Source organism: Kogia breviceps, chromosome 5, assembly GCF_026419965.1.
Source record: "Kogia breviceps isolate mKogBre1 chromosome 5, mKogBre1 haplotype 1, whole genome shotgun sequence".
In the NCBI taxonomy this organism is placed as follows: domain Eukaryota; kingdom Metazoa; phylum Chordata; class Mammalia; order Artiodactyla; family Physeteridae; genus Kogia; species Kogia breviceps.
Genome location: NC_081314.1, coordinates 121,104,147 through 121,123,984, shown reverse-complemented (window position 1 = coordinate 121,123,984; position 19,838 = coordinate 121,104,147). Strand labels below are relative to the sequence as shown.

The 19,838-nt window shown below is 35.0% G+C and overlaps 1 protein-coding gene across 1 annotated transcript in view; it reads left to right on the top strand.

Annotated features, from left to right (window-relative positions):
* Positions 1-1,231: 1,231 nt before the first annotated feature.
* Positions 1,232-19,838, top strand: part of LIPI (lipase I) — a 53,492-nt gene continuing 34,885 nt past the window's right edge. The window contains exons 1-5 of the mRNA XM_059065639.2: positions 1,232-1,609; positions 3,825-3,933; positions 6,672-6,773; positions 17,310-17,399; positions 18,363-18,530. Of these exons, the coding sequence (XP_058921622.2) occupies positions 1,298-1,609; positions 3,825-3,933; positions 6,672-6,773; positions 17,310-17,399; positions 18,363-18,530 (781 nt within the window). The 5' untranslated portion in view covers positions 1,232-1,297. The remainder of the gene's footprint in view (positions 1,610-3,824; positions 3,934-6,671; positions 6,774-17,309; positions 17,400-18,362; positions 18,531-19,838) is intronic.

The following is a 19,838-nucleotide window of genomic DNA, read 5'->3' as shown; positions in this document are numbered from 1 at the left end:
GATAGATATGTAGGTATGTAGGTAGATAGATAGACAAATAGGATGCACACATTGATGAAATTCTATATGATGATAATTAAGGTGCTTTAAATTTTTGTGTGATTATGCATAAACCTCTGATTAATGTCTTTATATTTTTTAGAGTTTTTTTTGTATTGGAGGATACTTGATTTAATGTCTTTCTATTTAATACAAATTATTTATTTCATTAATGTAAATCCTAGAAAGAAAATCAGGAAGAGTAGATATTTTTAAGATTATGTCTGTGTAGTATACACTTAGACACATATAAAATTTCAAAAGGATGTGTCAACTTATGCTCTCAGCATCCATGTATATGAATATTTGTTACAAATTTACCCTTGTAACTATTATGTATTTAAAGGATTTTTTAATTTTGTTTAATTTGATAGGAAGAAAATGATATATTTTTTGATTTGATTTGTGTTTATTTGATCACTAGTCAGGTAAAAAATATTTTTTGTAATGCTTATTATCCATACCTAAATATTTTTCTGTAAATTTATTTTAAAAAATTTTTGGCTGCGATGGGTCTTTGTTGCTGTGCATGGGCTTTCTCTAGTTGCGGCGAGCAGGGGCTACTCTACGTTGCGGTGTGTGCCTTTCTCATTGCAGTGCCTTCTCTTGCTGTGGAGCACGGGCTCTACGCACGTGAACTTCAGTAGTTGTGGCTCGTGGGCTCTAGAGCGCAGGCTCAGTAGTTGTGGCGCACGGGCTTAGCTGCTCCCTGGCATGTGGGATCCTCCCGGACCAGGGCTCGAACCCGTGTCCCCTGAATTGGCGGGTGGATTCTTAACCACTGAGCCACCAGGGAAGTCCCTGTAAAATTTCTGTTAAAGTTCATAATCAATTTATGGACTTTTATTGGTGTGTATAACAATTTCCTTATTAACAATATTAATGATTTTAATCACACGGTTGCTATTTTGTATAGATAAAAATTAATTCTTAATTTTTAGCCAACCACATTTACTTCTATATTTCATTGTAAATTTTGAATACATCTAGTTCAAAAAGTCTATTTAAGTAATCAGCGAATTACTTAAATCATTGTAGTTGCTCAGAAAATTATGTTAAAATGCTAATAAAGTGAAAACCTCCCCACCCTCCAAGTTCAATTTTTTTCTTTGCAACAGCAACAGGAATCGCATCAAATACTATCCCAATACTCAGCTTGACTGACTTATTTTTTTTTATTTCAGAGAATAAAGAACCATGCCTTAAATTCTCTCAGCTAAATTTAAAGGATTCCTTCATAGATCTGTTTAATCCCAAAATGGAGATATTTTTGATATTGTATACAAGGAACAATCCGAGCTGTGCTGAGTCACTGTTTAAGCAGGATAACTCACTTAATGTTAATTTCAGCACAAGAAAGAAAACAGTCTGGCTTATTCATGGATACAGACCAATGGGCTCCACTCCACCCTGGCTTCAGAACTTTGTGAGAATTTTGTTGGAACAAGACGATATAAATATAATTGTAGTAGACTGGAACCGAGGTGCTACAACTTTTCTTTACAGTAGAGCAGTTAAAAATACCAGAAAAGTTGCTGTGAGTTTGAGTAGGTACATTCAGAATCTTTTGGTAAGTCTGGAATTTTATGTGTTATATATGTTATACAATATACAGTATGTTATGTAATACTGCAAAGTGGTAATAAAATACCATTTTCCTGTAGCATTTAGAATTACTGCACTGATATGCTAACGTATGCAGCCATCTTTTCTTTGTGTCAGGATAATTCTATACCTAGATGTGACCTTATTTAAAAAAAATTATCTTAAAGACTCAATTATTGTGTTTTATCTTAAAATCTTTTAAAATTTTTGTTTTTTTAACTCTTCCTATACTTCAGGATAATGTAGTGATTCTATGTGCACAGAGGGGATAAACTATATAATCATTAGATTTTTTTAGATATATTTTCTAAGGCATATCTAAAATGTTTCAAATTCATCAAGTGTGCGTTGGTAAAAGTGAGAGGAAAACAGCTTGAAAAGTAGCATACTTTTGCCAACCGTGGAGGCAGGTCTCAGTTCCATTTCGGTTTATCCAGCATTTAGGTCCAGGGTTGGGATGAGTCAAATAAATTCAGGGCAGTTCTAGGTCATCTATAGTTTGATTGATCTTTGACTGCTAAGTCAATACATATGAAGATCCATGTCTCTTCTAGAGGGAGGTGGTAGTGATGGCACTCGAGAGAAAGAAGGGTGATATGTGATTTGGGGACATTCTTGAGCTTGAAATCGCCTTTGAGTTGTGTCGTGCTGAACTTCCAAGACCCTGCTGAAATCGAGCAAGCATCATAGATCCAAGAAGCAGTTGCATATAGTGGTTAGGATTCAGACTGGAGGGGTTCAAAGACCACCAAATCCATATCATCTGTGTGAGTTGGAGCAATTGCTTAACTATTCTGCCTCATTTCCTTGTCTATACATTTGGGATAACAAAACTTTCTAACAATATTTTATTTAAGTATTAAATGAAATTAATTCTTAACCAGCACTTGGCATATAATAACCATTGAATAATATCAGTCATCATTATTATTTTTACATCCTCAAATTTGGACAAAACCAAACTATGCCTCTGAAGACAGAAGTAATTGATTCACTGGTTCTTACTGATAGTCTATAAATTGCATAATTGATTTTTCCTTTTAGCAGTGGTCTTTTCTCTAATGAATAAATATGTACCTCAAAGTGTGGAACATGTGAATGTTAAATAGAGAAATTTAGGAAAATTGTAGTATTAGATTTCTAAAAGTGCTTTTGCTTGCAAAGTCTCTGTATTAAGGAGAAGGGGTGAAAAGTTCAGTAGCACTGAAATTGAGAGTGATACTCCCTGGAGGTTCCAGGCATTGGTCTGAGAAATTTGAAGAAAATTATCATTCTGTGCCTGGAAAACCTGAATCTAGTTCCTCATTAGAGAAAATGTTCCACATCTTTCTGTAAGCCATTGGATGTGTCACTGTGTAGAATGGACCATGACCTGCTTCCTGAGAGTGTGGTAGAAGAAATTCTTCCTCATTTAAGCTCCTAATGCCCCCATCGCCCTCCCCTGGGCTGAGACTCTAGAAGGTGTTCAAAACTTGGGCTTGGAAGATCAGACTCCATTACTCTCCAGCTTGTGTTGGGGGAAATCACTTAAAATCTCTGAGTCTCATTTTATCATCTCCAAAGTAAGGATGATTTTTCACACGGTTCGCTCTTCCTAAAGTTTTTGACACAATCTACAGATAAAAAAGGGAGGTAGATTAGTTTATATTTTGGAGTTGAACAGACCTGGATTTCAAGTCCTTTTCCCTTATAGTAATAAGTATATGAGACTTGGGGCAACTCCTTATCAAACCGTATTTATTCAGCATTTAATGGCTGCTGGGGAATGTTTTAGGCAATAGGATAAAAATATGTAACTCATAGGACTATTGTGAGTATTACATATGAGATTTAAAAAACACATACCAATGTAGCTAGCACAAAGTAAGTTTTATTATTATTACAAAATGCTTTATTAATTAAATGTATTATTTTGCATATGCTAGTCCAGATAAAAATGACAAAGTTTTCTAAATTTTTAAATAAAAATTTAATGGTATTAAAACTGTGTACAGAAAAATCAGATATTTTATGGAAAAAATTTAACAAAGATATAGTTATTTGAAATTCTAAAATCCCATTCCCTGTCTCCCAGAAATGGATTAAACCAGAAAAAATAATGAATTTTAGAATATTGATGCAACAGGCATAGTATGTGATTTTCTGAAATGAAAATTGTAACATTGTATTTTGAATTGCAGAAGCATGGAGCATCTCTTGATAATTTTCATTTCATAGGTGTGAGCTTAGGGGCTCATATTAGTGGATTTGTTGGAAAGATATTTCATGGTCAAGTTGGAAGAATAACAGGTAAAATATTTTTGACAAAATTAATATTTTAGTATTCTTTTAAGCATCAGAAGTTATTACTTTATTTAACATTTAACAGGGGCAATATTTAAGGAAAGGAAATGATACACAAACTTTTTTTTTCTATATTATATTCAGATGCTGGTCTTTGTTTGGTTAGACTCTTAAGTCTTACTTATTTCTTCACCAAGCTTAAATTACCCATATAGAAATGGGAGGAAAATGATTAATTTCTGCAGTCCTGTATGAATTTTAAGGACACATTATTGTAACAATCCTAAGGAAAGTTTGGCCCATTAAATGTAAAACTTTTTTCATGTATTAACTAAGAAGATTACCTATTACCATGTACTTAAATTTTAGAAACTTTAATGTATTTTAATTCTTTTAACAATTTTACTTGAACACTAGAAGGGAGAATCAGGAGTTGATATCCATGCCTGAGGGATTCTGGACCCCAGCTCTCCTTGTATTTCCTTAACAAGGTTACTGCATCCACAAAGCTTAGCAACCAAATAATGCTGACATGGACATTCAGGCTTCCTTTTAGGAATGGTGGTGATTTTAAAACTATCCTTCCCCAGTTAATTTAGCTTTTTAGAATTATTGAGATCTATTCCCATAGTTGATTTATAATTATTTCAAATGTTAATACTAGAGTCTTAAGTTAACAGAGGGGGAGGGTAGAGGTGAATAACTTGTTTAGATATTTAGGATTTTTACAAACCTTAAGTATACCTTACTTACTTTGATCAGTTTTAACTTGATTCTCATTATATGGATGTGAAAGTTGAGGTTAACTGAATGAATGCAGGAGGGTCAAAAAGTTAGTAACAGCTAAGCCAGGATTTATGCAAAGGTCCCTAGCATCCAAAGCCCATTCTCTTTCAACCACCATACTAGCTCAATTTGATCTGCTAGTAATCCTACTTTATTTTAAGGTGTGTTGATTCACATATTAGTCTAGTTTGAATGGTTCCACATGCCAAGCAATCATCAGGGTTTAAAAAGCCAGCAAATGCAGTGCTTCTACATCAGAACAATTTATAGGAAGAGAGAAGTTTCTGCCTCATTCCGTCATGTGGGCCAAATAAACTAGGGATAACAGAAGGTACTGAGATAAAGCAATATTGTATTTTACTTTTTAAGATGATTGTTGCCCTATTGCATAGATGTTCTCAAGGCATTGCATTTCATGTCCTCCCCACCTTTTTTTTTTTTTTTTTTTTTTTTTTTGCGGAGCACAGGCTTGGGATGCGCAGGCCCAGTGGCCATGGCTCACAGGCCCAGCCACTTCGCGGCGTGTGGGATCCTCCCGGACCAGGGCATGAACCCGCACCCCCTGCATCGGCAGACGGACTCTCAACCATTGCGCCACCAGGGAAGCCCCTCCCCACTTTCTCTGACACACTGCAGTATGTCATGAGCTTCACATTTTTATTTAGAATTTCAAGTACACCAGAAATAATATCTATATTTTATGAAACCTTTAATATATTTTTCTCATGTGTACACAGGAAACTTTTGTGAGAAATGAATGATAAGCTAATAATAAATATGTTTTATTCCAAGCTCAAATTGCACTTAACATTTTAGACCTATAGAGAGATCCAGGATGAGCTGGTGCAGAATGAGGCTCAAGACAGGACCAGGGGGCTTCCCTGGTGGCGCATTGGTTGAGAGTCCGCCTGCCGATGCAGGGGATACAGGTTCTTGTCCCGGTCCGGGAGGATCCCACATGCCGCGGAGCGGCTGGGCCCGTGAGCCATGGCCGCTGAGCCTGCGTGTCCGGAGCCTGCGCTCCGCAACGGGAGAGACCACAACAGTGAGAGGCCCGTGTACCACAAAAAAAAAAAAAAAAAAAAAAAAAAAAAGACAGGACCAGGATAGTATTTATCATTTCCCCTCCTCAGCAGTAGTAGTAGTTACTTTCTATTAAATAGAGATTTACTATCAGTGTATTCCTAATTACTTCTTTTTTTTCATGAAAATGCATAAGAGCAGCTTTATATTCAAAGTTACCTGCTGTGATTTCATTACTAATTTATTTAGACTTAGTATTTGTTTCATGTTATCCATGAGCACACTGTCTAACGCAAGCTTTTTCATTTCAAAAGCAACTTTTGCCTCTTCAATTTCTTTTTCCAGTTCTTCAATTTGCTTTTCCTGCATGATTTGTTCTGGAGTTTTTTTCTTCATTTGCATCAGCCATTGATTTATATTCCAAGAGTTGTTGTTTGGTCTGTGCTCTTACATGCGGTCCTCGGGACACGCCCCCTGGGCGCCGGCGACCTGTGGCGGCTCGCCTTCCCCTCTGGAGTCCGCGGCCTTGGCAGCGGCTTGCTCTTCGGACGGCCTCTCCATCCGGGGCGTGAAGAACGACCACTCACAACCGACACACTCCGCCCTAGAAGGGGCCACTTTTCCCGCCACTCCTAATTACTTCTTAAGTAAAAATGCTAAAAAAATCCCACAATATTTTGTCTAGGCGTCTGTAGTGTGGCTTAACACTACATCATTGATGAACTCTGAAGACTGGAAAAAAGATTATTCAAATAAAGAAGATACTTGCTATTCATCTAATTTCATTTATTGTTAGATTTGGTTTTGGATGGGTTTAAGCTAAAACTGTATAGGCTCATTATGTTTATAATGTAATAATAATGCAAGCATATGATCTACTGAACTCTGTAGTATGACTTGATTAATAGATTAATAGCTTCTCTCTTGAATTTCAGGTCTTGACCCTGCTGGACCACAGTTCTCTGGAAAACCATCAAATGGCAAATTAGATTACACTGATGCAAATATTGTGGATGTCATACACACTGATACCAATGGTAACAATGTAGGATTTATTGCTTAATTATTTGAAAAGGGAAAAGGAGATGTAGACACTGGGGAAGAGGAAAACTTAATAAGAGAGAGTAGTGGATGAAGTGATAAGACTGTAATTATATAGTGATTATATTTCCCACAAGCAACGTTTCTTGGAGTTAGTGATAACCTGTGGTGTCCAAGGGAACTCTTTGCCTTCAGCTTTCCTCCTTCAGGTTTCAAGAACTGTCATGTCATCCTAAAAAAACTGAAATTTGATAAAAAAATATACTTCATCCTTTTCATGCTATTAACAATTTTATTGATTTAATTACAACTTCCCTCATGCTTAATGTTCCTGATGCATTTAGATTACCGTTCTCTCTTCTCATTTTATCACTTTGTTGTATGTCAACTCAAACTGAGCACAGATCTTCAGGCACAGAGAGAGTACTTTTCCCTAAAGATTTTTAATTATTTTCCTCAAAATGTCTCACCGACTATGGATCGTTCTGGCCAGAGTGCATTGGACAGACACTTTTAGGTAATATTTTAGATGGCCCAGATCCCCTTCCTGAATTGAAACTGATGGTACTAATATTTATTGAGTACTTCCTATATACGAGGCACTTCAAGTTCTTTATGTGAATTAATTACGGAATTCTCCTATGTCCCCATGAGTAAGTAAACGTTATTATCCCCCTTTTACAAATGGAGAAGAGGCTCAGGTAAAGGTGACAAGGCCAGTAGGAGGCAGAGTCAGAATTTGAAATAGAACCTTCTGATTCCAAACTCTGCGCTTCACCAGTATGCTGCTCAAATTAACTGGTAACTTACATGTGTTGTGGTTGGGGTGCATGGGGAGGATATAGTGCTAAGGCAGAGACAGGAGGAAGTGACCCAAAGACTGCTCCCAATTCCCTATTTCTTCAGGTTTTTTTTCTCTTTGGTCCAGGTAATTTATTTTCTCCCATATTATTCTGAATTTACCCTGTGGTGATGCATACCAATGATTTTGTGAGATATATAAATACCATTAATGCCACAGAAGACAATTTTTCAAATTCTATGTCTGTATGCCAATGGGCTGAGCCTATAATCAGAACAATTATGCTCTTTATTTGCAATCTAAGTTCATCTACATCATACAGAGAGTCAGTGCCTAAAGTCTCATAGTTCTGATACCCTCAACCTTTCACGTTTTCTTTATCTCTAGCCCTGTAAATCAGCTTAACATTCCCACACACAGCACACCTAGTGCCAATTACTCTGCAATTTTGAACTCTTCTTTTTGAAATTCCAACTTCAATTCTCCTATGGCCTTTTGAATTAGTTCTTCATACTTTTTATTGTTTTTGTTTGCATTTTTGACTTTTCCTAATAAGCTGTTTGGATTGTCTTATATTCTTAATATCTTTTGATGACTTAGCTTATCAAATCTAACTTGCCACTAGATGCCACATAGTTGGCACCTTTAACTGATCTTTTTATGACTATCACAAATGAGGAACACAGATTTTTGATACTGCATATTCACCTGTCTCAAGGAATCTCTGAATGAGACACTGCCCTTTCCTTAAATACTAACCTATCAGTGCATTTTCTACTTGCCAGTAATTCTTGTCCTTTTTCAGTTGTATATGTTAAGGAAGCTATGTTGCCTTTCATAATTGTTGATTAGGTAATTTGAACAAACATTCCTGCTGGGATATCAGGAAAAAATTACCAGTCTAATATCCAGAAGACAGAAAAATTCCATGGAGGTGAACTGGTAATTTGGAGTCACTTTTCTCTGGTGCAGAGAATATGGGAAGTGTTTTTGAAACCCTCATATGAGGCTTGTAAAACATCTTATACTACTTTTGGGGACTCCAAAGGGTAGCACTGTAGGAATAAAGGTAAACTTGAAATAAACCAGGCTTTTTATAATCTCTAGCAAAGCTTTTAATAATCTGAAGTTGCCAGAAAAATCTCATTTATTGTGTTTTGTTTAGGAAGCTCTTGGATTGTTGGACCTGCTAGGTACCTGATAGAAGCCAATAATAGTACTTTTTTGTAGGAAGAGCACATCATCTTTGGTCTCAAATTATTTTTATAAATATATTTTTAAATGTCCAGCATCCAAATAAAGATAGCCAGGTACACTTGAAGCAAGAAACATGCATGAGAACCAACAGAAACAATAATCAACAGAAACAGACCCATAGGCCTCCAACTATTGGAATTATTATACACTGGCTAAAACGTGCTTAATATTTTCAAAGAGATAAAAGATATGATTACAAATATCAGCAGAGAATGACATTTAAATATAAATATGACCTATTATATTTGATAAAAATAATAAAATTTTTAACTTAAAAATAAAATAATTGACAATTATTGAATGGGTTTAACAGAAATTTTGAATCAGGTAAAAAGAGAAAACGAGTGACTTGGAAAATAGGTGAGAAGTCTATTTCTAGAATAAAGTAAAAGGGTACAATACGGAGCAAAAATCAAAGAGAGCAGACAATACAGAGAGGTAAGAGGTACATAGGATAAATAGTGAGAGGGTCAATCAATCATGTTTCATTCAAATTCAAAATAAAAGGAGAGAAAAATGGAACAGAAATGTTATATAAACATAATATCTCAGAATTTCTAAAAACTGAGGAATTATAATCAAAAAATTGGAATGCACAATTAATTCCAATGTGAATAAATAGACATCCTCATTGAGACACATGATAGTAAAGTTACAGAAAAGACCACATCAAAGCATACAGCATAAAATTAAATGAATAAAAAATGACCCAAATTACAACTAGTTTCTCAACAGAAACAGTGGAAGCTAGGAAAGAATAGAGTTACATTTCCAATATGGTGAAAGGAAATAGCTGCCTAGTATCCCGATCTGTTTCAGGAAAAAAAAAAGGAAACTATATAGTTTCAGACAAGTATACACTGAGAGAAATTGTCATCAAAAGAAGGAAAATTATCCTTTGATGGCTATTCAGGAAGGAAGAGTATTGAAAATAGTAAAATACAGTTCAATCTAAATGGATGTTGATGGCATAAAACATTGTTACTGTTTTATGGAATTTGGAATATATAGAGAAAATTAAAATACATTACAAAAATAGCATATTTTGGGGGCTGTTAAATGAAGTTCAACATTTTTTGTTCCTTTAATTGTATGGAAGAAAGGTTAAAAGTAATTGTCAACAGTTGATTGATTTATAAATCAAGGCTTTCTGTTAAATCTCTAGGTATCCAAAAATAAAAGAGTAAAAGAGTATATAACTTCCAAACCAATGGAGGACAAGAGAGAATAATTTTTTTTAAGTCCAAAAGAAGGCAAGAAAGGAGAGAAAGAATCATAAAGATCAGACAAAGTAAATAGAAGTAAATAATATGATGGTAAAATTAAACCCAGCTATACCATTAAATGTAAATAGCCTAAATTAAATTTAGGCTATTAGATTCAATTAAAATATGGTGTCACACTTAGTGAAAAAGACAAAAATTCAATTATGTGTTATTTATTAAAGACACATATAACAGTAAGGAAGCAGAATATTTGAAAGTAGAACATTGATATGCAAATATTATCCACCAAAAGGTGGTGAATCTACATACATTAACTTAGACAAAAATATTTTATCTCAAAATTAGTAGAAACATAGAAAGGCTTAAAATTATAAAACTTTCAACTCACCAGTTTGTATATAGTTTGTATATACCTAATAACATGGCTTCAAATTACATAAAGCAAACTTTACACTATCCCGTTGCAGAAAAAAAAGCAACTGCACAATCATAGTAGGAAATTTTAATTAGAAAAATAGATCTAATGGACATTTATAAAACATTATACCCAACAACTGGAGAATATACATTCTTCTAAAGCACCATGGATATTTTAGAGAAACATTATACACTGGGCCTTAAAAATATTCTCAAAAATTTCATAGAGGGGGAAGCATAAAAGGTAGTATTCTCTATATTCAAAGCAATTAAACTATAAATAAATAAGAAAAATCTAAGTAGAAAATCCATATATTTTTAGAAGAAACATAGTTTTAGATAACTAATGAGGGAAGAATAAATAATAATGGAAATATAAAATATTTTGATTCAATAGTATTAAAGTTACTACATATTAAAATTTGTTGGAGTCAGCAAAAGCCATGACTAGAAGTAAATGTCCAGTTACAGATATTTTAAAAGGCTGAAAATCAATAATCTAAGCATCTATCTTGGGAAATTAAGAATTAAACATAAAATATACCCATAGATATTAAGAAGCTGATGATAAACATACAAAAATGGAATAAAAATATCAAATAGAAGTGATTTTAAAATCCAAAACTTTGCACTTTAAAAAGACAACATTAATTATTTAAAACTGTCATTTTTACCTTCTTTCAATAAAATGAAAGGCTTGAACTTCATGTATCACCCTCCAGATTAATGAGTCCTTGGAGAGAAAAAACAGAAAGGACAAGGATAGAAAACACAACTAATAATAATAATAAAGGAGATAGTGTTACAGATACTATAGGTATTATCATCACAAAGCAATGTAACGAACAATATTTTGCAAATAAATATGAAAATATATGACCATATGGTATGATATATGAAATATAAAAATTCTTATGAAAAGCAAAAGCATTTACCAAACTGACAAATGAAAAGGGAAAATCTGAAGAGTTTTTTAACTATTGATAAAATAGAAACTGTAATTTAAAGCCTTCCATCACAGTAAATTCCCAGGCAAGTTTTTGTTCTCTACCAAACAATTAAATGATAAATAAGACCACTGTTTCACAAACACCTTCAGATAATAACTAATAAATAGGAAATGGTTTGCAACCTTTTTAGAAAGCCATCACAAACTTAATGTAAAAAGTTGAGAAAGACATTGCAAAAAAGAAAGTTTGCTGGACATTCTCTGTAATAATCATAGATGCAAAAATTATGCATAAAATATCACATTAGTAAGCCAGAAACATATAAAACTGGTATTGAATCATAACCATTTGGATTTATTATCAAAAAGCAAATTTAGTTTAACATTCAAAAATCAACTTCTTAATTCATCTCAGCACAAGAATAAGGGAGAAAATTCATTTAATAATCTCAATCAAATGCAGAAAAAGCTTTAGGGAGAATTTATGTATGGCAAAAACTTGAAAATTGGGAAAAGAAGTAAAATTCCACAATCTGGTAAAATATATCTATTCAAAAATCTGTAGAAAATGTCACGTTGATGATGGAATTTGGAACACATTCTTTTTGAGACTGGGAACTGGATAAGGATGCCTATTCTAGTCATTCTGAGGCAACATTTTACTGGATGTCAAGTGCAGTAAGAAGAGAAAAGTATTAAAAGATATAAAAATATAAAATCATTTTCAGATGATATGTTTGCATACATAGATAACCCCAAAGAATCTCCAGATAATTAACTAGAATTCACAGGAAAATTTAGCAAGGTTGTTGAATATAAAATTCAGTTCTTTCTAGAAACCATCAATAAGAGTTAGCAAATACAATTTTAGAATTATACCATTTTAATAAGATAAAATATAACATGCCTAGAAATAACTCTTAAGAAAATTGTGCAAGTGCTCTATGCAGAAAACCACAAAACATTGCAGACCAAAATAAAAAGGAAATAAACCATACATATGAATGTGAGTATCGTATACATGTCAATTTTTTGCAAGTTGACCTACAGATTCAATGCAATCTTTGTCAAAAGCCAATATTTAAAAAATAACCTCACAAGCTAATTATAAAATTAATATGGAAATGCAAAGGGTCAAGTATTGTTAAAGTATTCTTTTTTAAAAAAATTAATATATTTGTTCATTTTTGGCTGCGTTGGGTCTGTTGCTGCGTGCGGGCTTCCTCTACTTGTGGCGAGGGGGCGGGGGCTTCTCTTGTTGCGGAGCAAGGGCTCTAGGCCCACAAGCTTCAGTTGTTGTGGCTAGTGGGCTTTAGAGCGCAGGCTCAGTAGTTCTGGCTCACGGGCTTACCGGCTCCGCGGCATGTGGGATCTTCCCGGACCAGGGCTCGAACCCATGTCCCCTGCATTGGCAGGTGGATTCTTAACCATTGCGCCACCAGGGAAGCCCCTGTTACAGTATTCTTTTTTTTTTTTTTTTTTTTTTTTTTTTTTTTTGTGGTACGTGGTCCTCTCACTGTTGTGGCCTCTCCCGTTGCGGAGCACAGGCTCCGGATGCGCAGGCTCAGTGGCCATGGCTCACGGGCCCAGCCGCTCTGCGGCATGTGGGATGCTCCCGAACCGGGACACGAACCCGCGACCCCTGCATTGGCAGGTGGACTCTCAACCACTGCGCCACCAGGGAAGCCCTAAAGTATTCTTGAAGAAGAAAAAGGTACAAAGACATGTGCTTCCAGGTATCAAGTCTTATGAAATGGTAGTAGTGAAGACAGTGTCATTAGTGTAAGGGTGACAAAAAGGTCAGTAAAAAAAAAAAGTTATGGAACTTATTAGATTTATTATGATTTTGGTACTGCTGGACAGTGTGAAAATTATTCTTTTTTTTTTTCTGGGTTTCTTTCTTTAAATTGAAGAATAGTTGATTTACAATATTGTATTAGTTTCAGGTATACAGGTTAGTGTTTCAGGTTTTTTTTTTTTTTACAGATTATATTCCACTATAAGTTATTACAAGATACTGGGCATAATTCCCTGTGCTATACAGTAAATCCCTGTTGCTTATCTGTTTGATGTATTAATCCCATACTCCTAATTTGTCCCTCCCCCTGCTCTCTCCCCTTTGGTAACCATAAATTTGTTTTCTATGTCTGTGCGTCTGTTTCTGTTTTGTATATACATTTATTTGTATTACATTTTAGATTCCACATATAAGTAATATTGTATAGTATTGGTTTTTCTTTGACTTATTTCACTATGCTTAATATTCTCTAGATCCATCCATGTTGCTGCAAATGGCAATATTTCATTTTTATGGCTAAATAATACTCCATTCACATCCTCTTAATCCAGTTGTCTGTTGATGGGCATTGGGTTGCTTCCATGTCATGGCTATTGTACATAGTACTGCTATGCACCCTAGGGGGCATGTAACTTTTCAAATTGGTGTTTTCATTTATTCCAAATATACACCCAGGAGTGGAACTGCTGGATCATATGGTAGTTCTATTTTTAGTTTTTTAAGGAACCTCCACACTGTTTTCCATAGTGTCTGCACAAATTTACATTCCCACCAACAATGTATGAGGGTTCCCTTTTCTTAACATTTGTTATTTGTAGACTTTTTGATAAGTGGTTCTGTCAGTCAAATGAAAACTCAAAGTGAAATAAAAAGGTCTCTAACTCCCATAAAACACAAAAATTCTTTTCCTATGGTGTGTATAAATGTGAAAGGAAAAGCAATAAACATATTACAAGATATTATTTTTAAAATCTTCATAACATAACATTTTTCTTCAGTGTGCATGAAAAACCATAACCCAAATTGAAACATTAAGATGTCTAATTATATTAAAATTGAGAACTTCATTAAAGAATACTTTATGGGGCTTCCCTGGTGGCGCAGTAGTTGAGAGTCAGCCTGCCGATGCAAGGGATGTGGGTTTGTGCCCCAATCCGGGAAAGATCCCACGTGCCGCGGAGCGGCTCTGAGCCTGCGCATCCAGAGCCTGTGCCGCGCAACGAGAGGGGCCACAACAGTGAAAGGCCCGCGTACCGCAGAAAAAAAAAAAAAAAGAACACTTTATGAAAGCTAACAGCAAGGCAAAACAGGAAAAGAGATAAGTAAGCACTATACATCAGTAATAAAGGGAAATACAACTTAATTTTTAAAAATCAAGACTTGAACAGACATTTTACAAAAGAGAAATTCCAACTAGGCAATGGAAAGTTCTTAAAATCTTCAGTGAGCAGAAACATGTAAATTAAAACCCCAGTGAAACAGCACATGCCTACCAGAATGACTAAAATTAGAAAGCCTTACAAGACCATTCATTGGAGAGGACGTAGAATAATAGAAATATTCACATGTTGTTGGTAGGGGGTAAATTTGTACAATCTCTTTTGGCAAATTATTTAGGATTATTTATTAAAATTGAAGATATTCATATTCTATAACACAGCAATTCTACTCCTAGGTATAAAACCAACAGATATTCCTTCACATATGCATTGATGTGTGTGTTCAATAATGTTCATAGTATTAACACATATTAACCCCAAATTTGAAACAACATATGTCCACCAACAGGAGAATGGATAAATAAGTTGTAGTATGTTCATTCAATAAAACACTATATAGCAATGAATGATTACAAATGAATGACTACATTTACACCTGAAAATGTGGCTTAATATCACAAATATACTGATAATTGAAAGAAGCCAGATACAAATATGAGTCAATTTATATATATTTCCAAAATGAGCTAATCTAAAATATGTTGTTTTAGAGGCATCCGTAGAAGGTAGAGAATAGCAATAGCAAAAAAGAAAAAAAAATTAAAAGTAAACATGGTTCTTAGTTTTATAGAAAAGTAAGAAGCTAGTTACTGGGTTAAGGGCACACTGGGAGTTTCTAGGTTCTATTTCCTGACATGGGTGTGATAGCTAAGTGGTTATTTGCTTTATATTCATTAATTAATCTTTAGTTTTATGTTCTTTTCTGCATGTAGGTTTTATATTTTACAATAAAAAGAAAATTAGAAAGCCATATCTGCTTTCCCCACCCTTCTTGAAACCAAAAGAATCAATGGCCTAAGCAGACCAAGCTGCCCTGCCCTTTCCATCTGATAAAAGGGAAATGACATGCCTGAATCAAGGGCTGCTTGTAATAATAAATATCTTTTGCTTCTTCCTGATTCCTGAGCAGTCTTCTTGGTTTGATTCTACTTCAGAAGCAGATTGAAGAAAATGATGGCTCTAAACCTGAAACACTCTAGTCTTGGAACTCTATGTTGAGTTCAGATAGGAGGAAATTGTAAAGATCTCCAAAATTATTGGACTTTTTTGGGGTTATATTTAGAAGACTGTCCTTCCTTACTAAAATTCCACAAGCTAAGTGGATAATGGAATGTAGAGGAATTGGTTAGCATACCCTCACCACTGTCACAATCAAATCATACATATGCTTCCCTGGATTCCAGGGAGTTCTAAGGAAGTCATCTAAGTTGTCCTTTGTCTTTCCTTATATGCTGTATCCCCTCCCCTGTAATGTACCTGCCCAGTGTCCTCATGGCCTGCTAACACCTCACTAGCTGTTACCGTGTTCTGATACATACTAGAACTAAATCAAGTAACAGCAACTTAATCCCTACCGTCAGACCCAAGTATGTACCTTCATTGTACTGAATCTATTGCTGATCTGTCTCAAGAGTTCATTATGTTGTACGAAATTTCTTGTACCCCAAGCCAAAGCAGTGCAATGTTACTTGGCAGCAAGATTTTATATCTAACCACAGTCCTGAATATTCTGAGCTTGCTAACCTCTTTTCTTTCTGTGGCTCCCCTGGGTTATAGACCCCATAGTGGGAATGCACCCAGAACTTGCACCTTCCCTGGTGCCCCAAGGCTCTACAGATGCAGTTGGCCGTCCGTATCTGCGGATGTGGAACTCTTGGGCACAGAGGGACGACTGTGCTGTGCCATTTTATATCCGGGACTTGAGCAGCCTCAGATTTTGGTGTCCGTGTGGGAGGGCGGGAGACTGGGGGAGGCAGTCCTGGAACCAATACCCCATGGATACCAATGGACAAGTGTATACAGAAACTCTTAAAGCATAGCTACATGTTTCGTGTCACTCTGGCCCAACTTGTTCCAGCAGAAGCAGCATTCGAGTTTTCCAGTTAGTGAGTCTAGCAGCAAATCCTACACATTATTATCCAGAATGAGAGCGAATGATCACACTCACCTAAAAGGTCCTAAATGACTTGGCTTCATTTCCTCCGATGCTGTTTCTCACGCATTACACCAGCTAACCTGGATTCTTTGAATACTCCATGTGCACGCAGATACCTTCTTGACTCACTGCCTCGCTCACATCCTTCACATCTTTGCTCAATTCTCACCTCCTCAGTGGGAAATTCCCCAAGCAAACTACTTAAAAGTGCAACCTACCACACTCACTAGGCATTCACTGTTCCTTTTTCTACTTAATTTTTCTCTACGGCACTTATTATTATCTGACATACTGTATTTTTACTTGTTTATTATGTCTTTCTCTCACTAGGATGTAATTTCCACTATGATAAGGATTTTTGCTCCATTTTCCTTTCTCACTTATATATTCACAGCACAAAGAACTGTGATGGACCCATAATAAACTGAACACATGTACATGTGTTAAATTAATGAAACATAATTTGCATGAGGAATTAATTGAGGAATGAATACCAGAAAAACTCATCTTTTAAAAAATAGCATTTATCTTATTTTCAATTCAAATTTTGAGTCACTTTCAAAGGATTTTATAGGAGATTTTGTTTTACATAAGTGTTGCTGACCTGATTATATTTACTTTGTGATTCTTGGGTGCTTTTCTTCTCAGGTTTAGGCATTAAAGAACCCTTGGGACATATAGATTTCTATCCAAATGGAGGGAAAAAGCAACCTGGCTGTCCGAAATCAATTTTTTCAGGTATACCCATAGTATTTTAGAATACATTGTGCATGAGTCAAAATAATGAAAGAAAATCAGTTTACTTTTTTCCCTTATTAATCTGGGGGCAAGATTTTTTTTTAATCACCATTGCTCATGATTCAGGAGTTATTGGTGGAAAAATGGTTTAATGTGATCCTTCTCAGTTCATAAATGTTACCAGTAGACATCCCATTTGGTTATGGGTGAAACCTATTACATTATAGTTTCAACAGTTTTTATCATTTTAAACATTAGGAGAAGTTATAAGTCAATGAAGAAGCATGTATAGCAAAAGTATATAACACAAGTTTGGCTTCAGGATTTAATTTTTACCATTACCATAGTATTGTACAAACACAGATTTATGAACTTCTGCACTTGGTTATTCTGTACATAAATAGCTGAGCAACAGCTCCAGGTGTGGAATTTGGCTCACTTCAGAGCTATGGCAAAAAATTGTTCTGAGGTCTACAGTGGCAATCAGTCAAGTACCACATCTTTAAAGGCCACTGCAATTAGAGAAGTTTGGTTAAAGGGATAGGGATGTGAGAAGTTAGGAAAGGAAAGAGACATGATAAAGTTTTAATGTCACCTTGTTTCACGGTCATCTCTGACACTGAATAGAAATGTTAGGCATGAGAGTTAAGAAGGGAGATATGTGTACACTAGTTATTAAATATGGTAGCACTGTGTGTAGAGTTTGTTGAATAATTGAAATTAAACATTTTTGCTGTGTTATTACTTTAGAAAAATTTCTAATAAATCTCATGTAAAAGGCATATTACATTTAAGTTTTAAATGGTAACATTTGTTTAGTTGCCTGAGATAAAACTGCATTGTAGCCAGCACTTTGATATTCATACAGTGCACAGCATTAGGTAGAACTTAATATTTAATTTTTTTTCAAACTTACTTGAACTTGGCTTAATACATCTAACTGCTTGACTTTGAACACTTAAGGACTTGAATTTATTAAATGCAACCACCAGAGAGCAGTTTACTTATTCATGGCAGCTTTGGAAACAAGCTGCAATTTTATTTCACTTCCTTGTCATTCATACAAAGATTACAAGACTGGTTCATGTGTGGATTGTGCCGACTTTAAGGAAAAATCATGTCCTAAACTAGGTAAGAGAGATTGTCATAATTACTATACTTCTTTGTGGAAAATGAACAATGTAATTGTGTTAGTATTTTCTGCCAAAAGCTTTCATACTTACTTGTGAATATGCTATTAACATTTTATGGAAAAATTTTATGGAACAGAGAAAATAGTTTATTTCCTACTAAATATTTTTCAGATTCTTAGTGAGAGGAACTTGGTCAACCTCCTTTCTGGGCTCCATGTAGTGGGCGCATTTGGTGGTCTCATGATGATCCTTGTTCTTGATTCACAAAAGGATCTCACTATTTAGCACCCATCTATATTTCCACTAAAGAAAGAAACTTGTGCATTCTTAGTGGTACTGAGGGTTTTGTTTGTTTGTCAGTTTGTATTTTTATGGGAAGTCTTAACAAGTGAAGAGGTGTGAACCATGGTTAGCTTTTCATTTGCTATTAGCAAGTAGATATGAATCATGCATGGTTCACAGCATCTAAATCAATAAACTTAAGAGCAGTTAAGTGTTGCAACTTTTGATAACTAAAGCCTGCCAGTGGGAAATTATAGAGAAAAAAAGAATCCATATAAAAAACTAGAATGTTAGAGCTGGAAAGAATCTCAGAGGCTGTTTGTTCAGGGTTTGCCAAAGACAATACCAGACCCCAAGCATGCCATGGACATATAGACCTCTGATCAGTATCATGATAGGCTCTACCAGAAATGTTTCCAAAGCCAAGTAACCTCAGTGAAATGGGTAGCAATTACAAAGGCTGAATTAAACAGCCTCCTGTGGTTTTCTTTCACAGGAGGTTTATACTAACATATTAGAGAATTGCTAGAAGAGGCAGGCAATATGCAGGCTTTGCATGACTTATTTCCTCATAGACCCCTTCTGTCCAGAAAATATCTTGTGGGATTAGTTTTCTTCCGGCCTCATGTTGGGGATTGCTTTTCTGGTCCCGTTGCTTTTCCATATAAATGAGGAAATTGTGACCCCGTGTTAACATATGGATTGCTGAAGGACACAAGTGAAAATGGGAGTTAAGTCTCTGAATTTTCAATTCAGTATTTTTCTACTGCATTCAAATTTCAAATTCGGAGGTAGCAGTGTGCAAATAGACACATACATGAAGTAGGAAGCATATTAAAAATGTGTGTGTGTATATATTATATATTCTGTATGTACAAATATTGTTTGTATCTGAAATATATATTATACATACCATATATAGTGTACATAGATGCTATCTATAATATATACATTGTATATATAATGTATACATATGCATACTGTATCTGTATGAATGTGTATATAGGATAATTGAAGGCTGTGC